This window comes from Bombina bombina, chromosome 1, assembly GCF_027579735.1.
Source record: "Bombina bombina isolate aBomBom1 chromosome 1, aBomBom1.pri, whole genome shotgun sequence".
NCBI lineage: Eukaryota > Metazoa > Chordata > Amphibia > Anura > Bombinatoridae > Bombina > Bombina bombina.
Window position 1 is genome coordinate 111874594 of NC_069499.1, and position 14369 is coordinate 111888962.

The window sequence follows — 14369 nt, forward strand, 5'->3', positions numbered from 1 at the left end:
GAGGTAACTTCAGAGAAGGGGAATAGCATGCAGGGCCCCCCTGCAAAAAAGGTATGTGCAGTAAATTATTTTTCTGAGGAATGGAATTGACTGAGGAAATACTGCTGATACCAATGTAAAGTAAGTTCAGCCTTAAATGCAGTGATAGCGACTGGTATTAGGCTGATGAGTGTGTGTACACTGAATGTATTTTTCTAAGGAATGGAATTGACTCTGAAAATACTGTTAATACTGAAATAATGTATGAGCCTTAACTGCAGTAAAAGCGACTGGTAGCAGGCTTATTAAGAACAATTCATAACTTTTCAAATGTATGTTTAAAACGTTTACTGGCATGTTAATCGTTTTTTGTGAGGTACTTGGTGATAAAACTTATTGGGGCATGATTTTTACCACATGGCCATCTTTGTTTTCTGCATAGAAACAGTTTTCTGAGCTTCCCCACTGTTGTAATATGAGTGGGAGGGGCCTATTTTAGCGCTTTTTTGCGCAGTAAAAATTCAGTCACAATCTGTCTACTTCATCCTCCATGATCCAGATCGTCTCTAGAGAGCTCAGGGGTCTTCAAAATTCATTTTGAGGGAGGTAATCAGTCACAGCAGACCTGTGACAGTGTGTTTTGAATGTGAGAAAAACGTTAATTATTAAATTGTTAATCCGTTTTTGGGTATTAAGGGGTTAATCATCCATTTGCTGGTGGGTGCAATCCTTTGCTTAATACATTAACTTAATACATTTACTGTGAAAAATTGGTTGCTATAACTATTTTGGTTCATTGTTATTTCAACTGTGACAGCTTTTTGTGCTTCTTAAAGGCACAGTAGCGTTTTTTATATTGCTTGTAAATTTATTTAGAAAAGTATTTCCAAGCTTGCTAGTCTCATTGCTAGTCTGTTTAAACATGTCTGACACAGATGAATCTCTTTGTTCACTATGTTTAAAGGCCAATGTGGAGCCCAATAGAAATTTATGTACTAATTGCATTGATGCTACTTTAAATAAAAGTCAATCTTTACATGTAAAGAAATTATCACCAGACAACGAGGGGGAAGTTATGCCGACTAACTCTCCTCACGTGTCAGTACCTTCGCCTCCCGCTCAGGAGGTGCGTGATTTTGTGGCGCCAAGTACATCAGGGAGGCCCTTACAAATCACTTTGCAAGACATGGCTACTGTTATGACAGAAGTATTATCTAAATTGCCAGAATTAAGAGGCAAGCGCGATAGCTCTGGGTTAAGGACAGAGCGCGCGGATGAGGTAAGAGCCATGTCCGATACTGCGTCACAGTTTGCAGAACGTGAAGACGGAGAGCTTCATTCTGTGGGTGACGGATCTGATCCAGGGAGACTGGATTCAGAGATTTCTAATTTTAAATTTAAGCTTGAGAACCTCCGCATATTGCTAGGGGAGGTATTAGCGGCTCTGAATGATTGTAACACGGTTGCAATTCCAGAAAAATTATGTAGGTTGGATAGATACTATGCGGTACCGGTGTGTACTGACGTGTTTCCTATACCTAAAAGGCTTACAGAGATTATTAGCAAGGAGTGGGATAGACCTGGTGTGCCCTTTTCCCCTCCTCCCATATTTAGGAAAATGTTTCCTATAGACGCCACCACACGAGACTTATGGCAGACGGTCCCTAAGGTGGAGGGATCAGTTTCTACTTTAGCTAAGCGTACCACTATCCCGGTGGAGGATAGTTGTGCCTTTTCAGATCCAATGGATAAGAAATTAGAGGGTTACCTTAAGAAAATGTTTGTTCAACAAGGTTTTATCTTACAGCCCCTTGCATGCATTGCGCCTGTCACTGCTGCGGCGGCATTCTGGTTTGAGTCTCTGGAAGAGGCCATTCGCACAGCTCCATTGGATGAAATTATGAACAAGCTTAAAGCACTTAAGCTAGCTAACGCATTTGTTTCTGATGCCGTCGTACATTTAACCAAACTTACGGCTAAGAACTCCGGATTCGCCATCCAAGCGCGCAGAGCGCTATGGCTTAAATCCTGGTCAGCTGACGTGACTTCTAAATCTAAATTGCTTAATATTCCTTTCAAAGGGCAGACCTTATTCGGGCCCAGCTTGAAAGAAATTATAGCTGACATTACGGGAGGTAAGGGCCATGCTCTACCTCAGGACAGGGCCAAATCAAAGGCCAAACAGTCTAATTTTCGTGCCTTTCGTAACTTCAAGGCTGGAGCAGCATCAACTTCCTCCGCTCCAAAACAGGAAGGAGCTGTTGCTCGTTACAGGCAGGGCTGGAAAGTTAACCAGTCCTGGAACAAGGGCAAGCAGGCCAAGAAACCTGCTGCTGCCCCCAAGACAGCATGAAGAGAGGGCCCCCTATCCGGAAACGGATCTAGTGGGGGGCAGACTTTCTCTCTTCGCCCAGGCTTGGGCAAGAGATGTCCAGGATCCCTGGGCGTTGGAGATCATATCTCAGGGATATCTCCTGGACTTCAAAACTTCTCCTCCACGAGGGAGATTTCATCTTTCAAGGTTATCAGCAAACCAAATAAATAAAGAGGCGTTTCTACGCTGTGTACAAGACCTTTTACTAATGGGGGTGATCCACCCAGTTCCGCGGACGGAACACGGGCAGGGATTCTATTCAAATCTATTTGTGGTTCCCAAGAAAGAGGGAACCTTCAGACCAATCTTGGACTTAAAAATCCTAAACAAATTTCTAAGAGTTCCATCATTCAAAATGGAAACTATTCGAACCATCCTTCCCATGATCCAAGAGGGTCAGTACATGACCACAGTGGACTTAAAGGATGCCTACCTTCACATACCGATTCACAAGGATCATTATCGGTACCTAAGATTTGCTTTCCTAGACAGGCATTACCAGTTTGTAGCTCTTCCCTTCGGATTAGCTACGGCTCCAAGAATCTTTACAAAAGTTCTGGGCTCCCTTCTGGCGGTACTAAGACCGCAAGGCATAGCGGTGACTCCGTACCTAGACGACATTCTGATACAAGCGTCAAGTTTTCAAACTGCCAAGTCTCATACAGAGATAGTTCTGGCATTTCTGAGGTCGCATGGGTGGAAGGTGAACGTGGAAAAGAGTTCTCTATTACCACTTACAAGAGTTCCCTTTCTAGGGACTCTTATAGATTCTGTAGAGATGAAAATTTACCTGACAGAGGCCAGGTTATCAAAACTTCTAAATGCTTGCCGTGTCCTTCATTCTATTCCACACCCGTCAGTAGCTCAGTGCATGGAAGTAATCGGCTTAATGGTAGCGGCAATGGACATAGTACCATTTGCGCGCCTGCATCTCAGACTGCTGCAATTGTGCATGCTAAGTCAGTGGAACGGGGATTACTCAGATTTGTCCCCCCTACTAAGTCTGGATCAAGAGACCAGAGATTCTCTTCTATGGTGGCTCTCTCAGCCACATCTGTCCAAGGGGATGACCTTTCGCAGGCCAGATTGGACGATTGTAACAGACGCCAGCCTTCTAGGCTGGGGCGCAGTCTGGAACTCCCTGAAAGCTCAGGGATTATGGACTCAGGAGGAGAAACTCCTCCCAATAAATATTCTGGAATTAAGAGCAATATTCAATGCTCTCCTAGCTTGGCCTCAGTTAGCAACTCTGAGGTTCATCAGTTTTCAGTCGGACAACATCACGACTGTGGCTTACATCAACCATCAAGGGGGAACCAGAAGTTCCCTAGCGATGTTGGAAGTCTCAAAGATAATTCGCTGGGCAGAGTCTCACTCTTGCCACCTGTCAGCGATTTACATCCCAGGCGTAGAGAACTGGGAGGCGGATTTTCTAAGTCGCCAGACTTTTCATCCGGGGGAGTGGGAACTTCATCCGGAGGTCTTTGCTCAACTGATTCATCGTTGGGGCAAACCAGATCTGGATCTCATGGCGTCTCGCCAGAACGCCAAGCTTCCTTGTTTCGGATCCAGGTCCAGGGACCCGGGAGCGGTGCTGATAGATGCTCTGACAGCTCCTTGGGTCTTCAATATGGCTTATGTGTTTCCACCATTCCCGATGCTTCCTCGTTTGATTGCCAAGATCAAACAGGAGAGAGCTTCGGTGATTCTGATAGCGCCTGCGTGACCACGCAGGACCTGGTATGCAGACCTAGTGGACATGTCGTCCTGTCCACCGTGGTCTCTGCCTCTGAGACAGGACCTTCTAATTCAGGGTCCTTTCAAACATCCAAATCTAATTTCTCTGAGGCTGACTGCATGGAGATTGAACGCTTGATTCTATCAAAGCGTGGCTTCTCGGAGTCGGTTATTGATACCTTAATACAGGCTAGGAAGCCTGTTACCAGAAAAATTTACCATAAGATATGGCGTAAATATTTATATTGGTGCGAATCCAAGAGTTACTCATGGAGTAAGGTTAGGATTCCTAGGATATTGTCCTTTCTACAAGAGGGTTTAGAAAAGGGCTTATCTGCTAGTTCGTTAAAGGGACAGATTTCTGCTCTGTCTATTCTTCTACACAAACGTCTGGCTGAAGTTCCAGACGTTCAGGCTTTTTGTCAGGCTTTAACTAGGATTAAGCCTGTGTTTAAGACTGTTGCTCCGCCGTGGAGCTTAAACTTAGTTCTTAATGTTCTTCAAGGCGTTCCATTTGAACCCCTTCATTCCATTGATATCAAGCTGTTATCCTGGAAGGTTTTGTTTTTGATGGCTATTTCCTCGGCTCGAAGAGTCTCCGAGTTATCTGCCTTACATTGTGATTCTCCTTATCTGATTTTTCATTCAGACAAGGTAGTTCTGCGTACTAAACCTGGGTTCTTACCTAAGGTAGTTACTAACAGGAATATCAATCAAGAGATTGTTGTTCCATCACTGTGTCCTAACCCTTCTTCAAAGAAGGAACGACTTTTGCATAATTTGGACGTAGTCCGTGCCCTGAAGTTCTATTTGCAGGCAACTAAAGATTTTCGTCAAACTTCTTCCCTGTTTGTCGTTTACTCTGGACAGAGAAGAGGTCAAAAGGCTTCGACTACCTCTCTCTCTTTTTGGCTTCGTAGCATAATACGTTTAGCCTATGAGACTGCTGGACAGCAGCCTCCTGAAAGGATTACAGCTCATTCTACTAGAGCTGTGGCTTCCACCTGGGCCTTTAAAAATGAGGCCTCTGTTGAACAGATTTGCAAGGCTGCGACTTGGTCTTCACTTCACACCTTTTCAAAATTTTACAAATTTGACACTTTTGCTTCTTCGGAGGCTATTTTTGGGAGAAAGGTACTTCAGGCAGTGGTTCCTTCTGTTTAATGTTCCTGCCTTGTCCCTCCCTTCATCTGTGTACTTTAGCTTTGGTATTGGTATTCCATAAGTAATGGATGACCCGTGGACTGACTACACTTAACAAGAGAAAACATAATTTATGCTTACCTGATAAATTTATTTCTCTTGTAGTGTAGTCAGTCCACGGCCCGCCCTGTCTTTAAGGCAGACCTAAATTTTAATTAAACTCCAGTCACCACTGCACCCTATGGTTTCTCCTTTCTCGTCTGCTTTGGTCGAATGACTGAATATGACATGTGAGGGGAGGAGCTATATAGCAGCTCTGCTGGGTGATCCTCTTGCAGCTTCCTGTTAGGAAGAGATATATTCCATAAGTAATGGATGACCCGTGGACTGACTACACTACAAGAGAAATAAATTTATCAGGTAAGCATAAATTATGTTTTTCAGAGATCCCCCACACTACAGGCCGTGGATCCTTGGTGGCACTACCAGGCTTCATGGTAGTGCTGTTGATGTCTCCATGTACACACATGTTGATGTCACAGAGGTGCTGAATCTAGATGCATCCGGTAGCTGCAAGGGAGCTGGATGGGCGGAGATTCTTCAAACCCCTCAATTTCAGCTCCCTTAAAAGCTGCAAACCTCCAAGACCCCTCATTTGAAAGATAATTGATTGCTTTTTCAAAATGTGATGGTCTTGGAGCAGTACTAGAAAGCAGATAAAAAAAATAATGACATGGGGATTTGCTTGGGGATGTTACATTATATGCACAATTAAAAAATCTGGTTTGTCTAGAGACCCCTAATAAAGTCCCTCTTTTTTAAAAAATATATGAATTTTGTCTATAGTCAGGTGATCACTGTGGTAAGAATAAAAGTGCTTTTTTTATTTACTGCACAAAGGGGTCTCTCAAATCTGTATGATAACCACTTAAAGCCCCTATTTCACATGTGGCTACCCTTGATTTAGTAAGGTGGTCACTGGGCAAATTTCAATGTTATTTACTAAAATCTATGCAAAAATTATACATTATTATTTTATTTTTTTGTATTTTTTGCCGCAGCTATCACACATGCCATAAATTATAAATATAATAACGATATATGTTTTCTTTAAGTCGCTCAATGAAATTTGACTTACAATGGGGTTTAAATGTAGGTAGCAAAAATAAAAAACACTCAAAATTTGCACAAAAAAAAAGGCTTAGCAGTGAAAGGGGTAAACATTAACATTGCAGTTTGCGTTTAGCTGTGTATAAAATTATGATGATCACTGAAATGTCACAGCCCAGCTTTGATTTGTAAAAAAGTGTTTTGGATGTCTACAAACTGTATTTTTTCCCTCAGATCTGGAATGAAAGATCATTTGATGTCACATATATAAAGGTAGGAACAATATATGATTAGCTATACACAAATAATGTAGTCTTGGTGTATGTATTCTTAGTTCCAGTTGCTTTGTGTACCTTGGGTTTAATTGTGTGATTGTCCCTTTAATACCAGTATTTTTTTGTTGTAACACAAGACCACGTCACTCCTGTCCTGAAGAGCTTACTGTGCTATAGCCCAAGGTTTCAAGACATAACAAGAAACCTGATTCTTTTTTTTGTTGATATGGGAACAATTTAGTTTTTTTTTTGACAAGTCCATAGTTCCACGTTGGGCTGGAAAAAAGTTGAGCCTGGTGTTTAGATTTTAGAACCCTGCTTTTACCCCATTAACCTACTGCTATACTGCCTTTTAAATAATCAACCTGATTAATTTAAACCCTTTTAAGGACTAGGAGTTATTTAAACATAAAGCCTTCATTTATCAAGCGGCAAAAGTCCTTGCAATAAATGTTTGCTTATGAGAGCCTGCACCCACAACTTAAGAGACCGTGGTCTGCTGCTAAGACTGTTGCTTCTTTAGAGGACTTAAATTATCCTGGAAGAATGGTTGCCAAGTTTTGAACCTTGTCCGCTTTCAACTTGATAAATGGGACCTAAAAAAACAAATACTTTTGTCAAATTGTGTGTGTGTGTGTAATCTCTCAGTAAAGCAGGGAATCACAGATGACATAATCTTTGACATCACTTCAGCTTCTATCAGTGCAATATATGGCTCCTGCTGCCACAACAATGCTGGTGGCACATACCATGCAGGTACCCAATCAGCTGCCTACACATACACTATGGCTGTCAGGAACATATCTTTATACTATCTGGATGTGTGAGCACATCAATACAGTCCTTAAAGGCAAGGACCATGTGATGTATATAAATGTTTAGATGGTCCCTTCGTTTGTTAAAGGCCACATTCGTGTTCTGTGGTCGCCAGCATCAAATCCTTCGTCTCTTGCTGTAAATAGGTTATGCAGCAATAATTTAACCTCTTGATTGCCCATATATGGGTGTGACAACAAGGGATTAATTCACGGCCCATACTAGGCAAACTGAAAAATTTCATGTTTTCTAGATTTTTAACAAATTTCTGAAGCCCTGATTTATCTACATGAAGTGCTTTTTAAACAAAGACAAATACTCTCTAAAGTTTAAAGACAATGTCATTTTATGGAAACAATGATGTAACTCAAATGGCCTCATCACATTTTCTTTTGTGATTCAGATAGAACATACAATTTTTAACAACTTTGTTGTTTGCTTCTATTATATATTTTTTCTTCTTCATTTTTTTGTTATCCTTAGTTGAAAAGCAGGCATGTAAGCTCAGGAGTGTGCACTAGATGGCAGCACTATTATCTGTCATGCGGCGCTTCAGGCATGTGCACACTACCTACCTAGGAATCTCTTCAACAAAGAATAACAGGAGAATGAAGTAAATTTGATAATAGAAGTAAATTTGAAACTTTTTTTAAATTGTATTCTCTATCTGAATAATGATAGAAAAAAAATTGGGTTTCATGACCCTTTAACCATCCCAGGCATTTAAAGTTAATGAATCTAGTGTTATACAGTCTTTACCTTTTAATAAAGGTGTTCAAGATTTCCTTATACATATGGTTTCTATTTAACAAGTAGAACATTAATATTTGACACTAGTTCTTTTATTTGTATTTTGCAAAATTGCCAAACTAAATAAACATAATTATATAGATATAGATATATATAGCAGTAATAGCCATTCTGTAAAATCTGTCACAAGGTTCTTCGACACACTTTGGACAGACTGGGTTTACAGAACGTTGGCATCATCGGTACTGATGGAGATTGGGATATTGCGAAAATCATGGTATTTGATCCTTATCTTAATGAGGCTGTGCAGGTCATAGGGTAAGTTATATTCGAGATATAACTTGTTTTTCTTGTCCCATGCTTGGTGCTGGATTAGTACGTAAACTTCAGTCTTCTCTCACTCCTGAACCTTTAGTCATCCCAGGGCTACATTAGTTTTTGACTTTGATACTCTTCAGTTTCATTGCTTTTTTCCTGTAAAATTGAATTTATTAAACAAACCCCTTTCAAAAAATTTCATTAATTTGCTCATATTCTTTTAAAATTATAAAACAAAAACTTTAAGTAGTTGTTTTCCAAACTTTAGCACCCTTTATAGTTCTTAATTTAACATCAGTTCTATTTTTCATAACAATAACCTTTAAGACTGCACATCTGTGGTTTTGAATAAATATTAGTAATTATAAATTAGAACGCTAATTAGTTTTTTTGCAGATGCATAGAATTGTAGCATTCTGTCCATACTATATTAAAGGGATAGTCTAGTCAAAATTAAACTTTTAATATTCAGATAGAGCATGCAATTTTAAGCAATTTTCATTTACTCTTATTATCATTTTTCTTTCTCTTGGTATCTTTATTTAAAAAAGCAAAAATGTAATCTTAGGTGCCGGACCATTTTTGTTTCAACACCTGGGTAGTACTTGCTGATTGGTGTCTAAATGTAGCCACCAATCGGCAAGCGTTTCCCAGGGTTCTGAACCAAAAATGGGCCGACTCCTAAGCTTACATTTCAGCTTTTTCAAATAAAGATACCAAGAGAATGAAGAAAAAAATGATAAGAGTAAATTAGAAAGTTGCTTAAAATTGCATGCTCTATCTTAATCATGAAAGTTTAATTTTGACTAGACTATCCCTTTAATAATGCATTGTCTATCATAATCTAAGCATTGAAAATGCATTATATACCTTAAAAAAAATGTATTGGTTTTAATGAACCCCTCTCTGCAAAATAATTTTTTACTTACTTTGACAAGCAGGTGGCACAACCAATAGGAACCACACTACTTGTGCTGCTGGTAGACTGAAGGATTGTCTGTCACTCAGTAGATTGTCTGTCACTCAGTGTAGCAGAAGCGCTAGAGCACGCTGTTACAGACTTGCATGGTGCGAGCTGTGCCGCCTGCTTGTCAAAATAGGAAAAACGTATTTTTACAGGGGCGGTCGGGGATCAGTAAAACCAAAATATTGTCATTTTATTGTAAATAATGCATTTTCACTACTTGGGTTATTATAGACTTGACCCTTTAAGCTTTATAAATATTTAGTGGGCAATCACTTAAAGGACTAGTTGAACACAAACAGGCACTTCCTGTCAGTTTCAAAATAATTTTCAAGTTAACCATGCAAAAATCATTTTAACATGTGTAATTTAGTTCTCTTTCATATGCATGGTAGCCATTTGTAGAATACACTGTGCCCTTAATTAATAAAATGTGTATGCCATTACCCTTAGCAAACGATCTTAGCTTATGTAGCAAATACACTTGCCACATAAAGTTTAGAATACTTACATTTTTCAACGTTCCTTTATACACCTACCTTAAAATCTCTGTTAATACACCCTCAGTTCTCTCACATGTTAGCATATACAGGTATACATTTAATTTAACAAAACATACCATGCACAAAGTGCAAAATTAGCCTACTTGTAGTTGCCATTTGATAAGTACTTAGTTGTTTATATTATATAGGCACCTATTTGTTCAATGGAACATTCCTCTTTACTATGAGGGTTCCTAAGATTTATTCTAATATTTGTTGTGCATAAGGGCTTTGCATCGTTCTAACAGAACATATAAAATCATTGCCTTAGGTTCTATTGTGATTGCAACAATCTGACATGACAGCTGGGGGAAGATTTCTTGTTTTGAATAAGGGATCAAATAAGCCTTAATATGCTATGGGATCAAATAAGCCTAAATATGCTATGGGATCAAATAAACCTAAATATGCTATGGGATGAAATAAGCCTAAATATGCTATGGGATGAAATAAGCCTAAATATGCTATGGGATCAAATAAGCCTAAATATGCTATAGGATCAAATAAGCCTAAATATGCTTTAGGATCAAATAAACTTAATATGCTATGGAAGAAAGCTACATGCTACATATTATCTCCCACCTTCTTAAGTTTCAATCAGTTGGTGGGGATTACCTCTTTGCCACCTTTGCTTGGGACTTCTTTCTCAAAGGGTCCACACCTCCTGCTCTGACACAAAGGATTGGTTTTGATGTCCTTATTAGGCTAAGTATCACTTAGTAAACAGACTATGCTAGTAATTTGCTACCGATAAGGAATTTTAATCAAACGTTTGATATGTGGAATTCACAACTGCATGCTGTCTTTGGAAAATATTTACTTGTTTGGAGCCCGGCTCTATCCACCAAACATTAAATAACCAGGCATTTCTTATGGAAATCCTCTACTAGTAAAATGGGATCTTCCAAATTAATTTCATAAGCACATATAGTAAATTCCCAATCCCAATTGTTAGCAGTTTGCATTTTTCAGGGACACATTAATTGTGAACCACCTTGTCCCATAGATAGGTCAAGAATTCTAAAAGTATTTGTGTAACTCTTCCACAAGCATAGTCTTATAAGTCCCTACGTGTGCAGGGACTAATGGTGGACTTCCTAGAAGCAACTTTTTGGTGTCTGGTTAGGCCAGTGGTTTTCCACATGTTAGAGGGTTCTTGAAAATGGCTTTTTTCCCAGTGCAAGGGGCATCATTCCCTTCTTAGTAACTGTGGATGAGCTCAAGGGTATATAAGAATTTCTGCTAGCTTTACAGGTTGGTGTAAACTGTGTTTGTTACACGTCATACTATTTTGTTCTATATTACTCTTCAGTTTTTGTTTACCTAATAAAGGTGTAGCAGTCAGATGCTGATTGTAGCCCCAATGTACATACTGTGGTATATTTGCCATGACAAACTGGGCCCATACATTCTGAAACATATGCTCAGGCACAATTGTAAAATCTTACAAATTCAGAGCAGAGTTTACTGGTATTCTGGTGTTAGTTTGTCATTTTGGATTGGACCAGAAAAATATACTTAGAAATAGTAAACACTTAGTAATTACAATATATTTCTGCACTGGTGCAACAAATTTATATACTAGGTGAGGGTGATATTTTGTTTTTTGGTGCAATTGTTTTTCAATAGCTAAACTCTACCTACCACTTGATTTATTTGGAGGAGCTAATCCAGACTTATTACTGGACTAAACACAACTAGAAATGGTCATTTTGTCAGTAAAATCGCTATTGTTTTCCAGATCTTTATATTATTTTATACTGAGGCCAATTAGGGACAAGTATGTGGCAGAGGTAGGTTTGTGATGTCTGCAGACCACAGTTATTATCTATATGTAAAAGGGACATAAAGACAGTCTTAGCCAAGCAGGAATGCAAATGCACGTATGGGGGAAAACAGAATTCCAGGAAGAGACTGTAAGCTCTTCAGAACAGTTTGTGTTTGTTAACTGCAAAAGATCCATTTGTAATTAGCATTGTGTGTCAGTCCATTAACTTTTTGTAATTCTTATATTGTGGGGGGGGGGGATTCTAATTGCTGGCATCTTGCTGTGTATTTTTGTTTTAATCTTTTGCATTTATTTAAATCGGTTATCACTGCTTTTTTCTTATTATTAGAATATTTTTAGTTTGTAAAATAATGGTTTATGCAAATTAAATGCAGGAAACATGATTTAATTATTGTTACATTTATCCTTTATCAACTTTTAAGAAAAGTCAATACACACAATGTGCTAAAGGAATTTAACATATAGACACTAATATATATTTATATATATATATATATATATATTTCTTTCATGTAATTAGCAAGAGTCCATGAGCTAGTGACGTATGGGATATACATTCCTACCAGGAGGGGCAAAGTTTCCCAAACCTCAAAATGCCTATAAATACACCCCTCACCACACCCACAATTCAGTTTTACAAACTTTGCCTCCTATGGAGGTGGTGAAGTAAGTTTGTGCTAGATTCTACGTTGATATGCGCTCCGCAGCAAGTTGGAGCCCGGTTTTCCTCTCAGCGTGCAGTGAATGTCAGAGGGATGTGAGGAGAGTATTGCCTATTTGAATGCAGTGATCTCCTTCTACGGGGTCTATTTCATAGGTTCTCTGTTATCGGTCGAAGAGATTCATCTCTTACCTCCCTTTTCAGATCGACGATATACTCTTATTTATATACCATTACCTCTGCTGATTCTCGTTTCAGTACTGGTTTGGCTTTCTACAAACATGTAGATGAGTGTCCTGGGGTAAGTAAATCTTATTTTCTGTGACACTCTAAGCTATGGTTGGGCACTTTGTTTATAAAGTTCTAAATATATGTATTCAAACATTTATTTGCCTTGACTCAGAATGTTCAACATTCCTTATTTTTCAGACAGTCAGTTTCATATTTGGGATAATGCATTTGAATTAATCATTTTTTCTTACCTTCAAAAATTTGACTCTTTTTTCCCTGTGGGCTGTTAGGCTCGCGGGGGCTGAAAATGCTTCATTTTATTGCGTCATTCTTGGCGCGGACTTTTTTGGCGCAAAAAATCTTTTCCGTTTCCGGCGTCATACGTGTCGCCGGAAGTTGCGTCATTTTTTGACGTTATTTTGCGCCAAAAATGTCGGCGTTCCGGATGTGGCGTCATTTTTGGCGCCAAAAGCATTTAGGCGCCAAATAATGTGGGCGTCTTATTTGGCGCTAAAAAATATGGGCGTCGCTTTTGTCTCCACATTATTTCAGTCTCATTTTTCATTGCTTCTGGTTGCTAGAAGCTTGTTCTTTGGCTTTTTTTTCCCATTCCTGAAACTGTCATTTAAGGAATTTGATCAATTTTGCTTTATATGTTGTTTTTTCTCTTACATATTGCAAGATGTCTCACGTTACATCTGAGTCAGAAGATACTACAGGAAAATCGCTGTCTAGTGCTGGATCTACCAAAGCTAAGTGTATCTGCTGTAAACTTTTGGTAGCTATTCCTCCGGCTGTTGTTTGTATTAATTGTCATGACAAACTTGTTAATGCAGATAATATTTCCTTTAGTAAAGTACCATTGCCTGTTGCAGTTCCTTCAACATCTAAGGTGCAGAATGTTCCTGATAACATAAGAGATTTTGTTTCTGAATCCATCAAGAAGGCTATGTCTGTTATTTCTCCTTCTAGTAAACGTAAAAAATCTTTTAAAACTTCTCTCCCTACAGATGAATTTTTAAATAAACATCATCATTCTGATTCTGATGACTCTTCTGGTTCAGAGGATTCTGTCTCAGAGATTGATGCTGATAAATCTTCATATTTATTTAAAATGGAATTTATTCGTTCTTTACTTAAAGAAGTACTAATTGCTTTAGAAATAGAGGATTCTGGTCCTCTTGATACTAATTCTAAACGTTTAGATAAGGTATTTAAATCTCCTGTGGTTATTCCAGAAGTTTTTCCTGTTCCTAATGCTATTTCTGCAGTAATTTCCAAAGAATGGGATAAATTGGGTAATTCATTTACTCCTTCTAAACGTTTTAAGCAATTATATCCTGTGCCGTCTGACAGATTAGAATTTTGGGATAAAATCCCTAAAGTTGATGGGGCTATTTCTACCCTTGCTAAACGTACTACTATTCCTACGTCAGATGGTACTTCGTTTAAGGATCCTTTAGATAGGAAAATTGAATCCTTTCTAAGAAAAGCTTATCTGTGTTCAGGTAATCTTCTTAGACCTGCTATATCATTGGCTGATGTTGCTGCAGCTTCAACTTTTTGGTTGGAAACTTTAGCGCAACAAGTAACAGATCATGATTCTCATGATATTATTATTCTTCTTCAGCATGCTAATAATTTTATCTGTGATGCCATTTTTGATATTATCAGAGTTGA

General features: G+C 38.8%; 1 protein-coding gene across 2 annotated transcripts in view; it reads left to right on the top strand.

Moving 5' to 3' along the window:
- The window catches only part of GALC (galactosylceramidase), a 163379-nt gene that overhangs the window by 45877 nt on the left and 103133 nt on the right, over positions 1-14369 (top strand). The window contains exons 6-7 of one of the 2 annotated variants that reach the window (XM_053697582.1): positions 6578-6616; positions 8375-8502. In XM_053697582.1, coding sequence (XP_053553557.1) covers positions 6578-6616; positions 8375-8502 — 167 coding nt within the window. The remainder of the gene's footprint in view (positions 1-6577; positions 6617-8374; positions 8503-14369) is intronic. The other variant, XM_053697581.1, reaches the window with a different exon arrangement.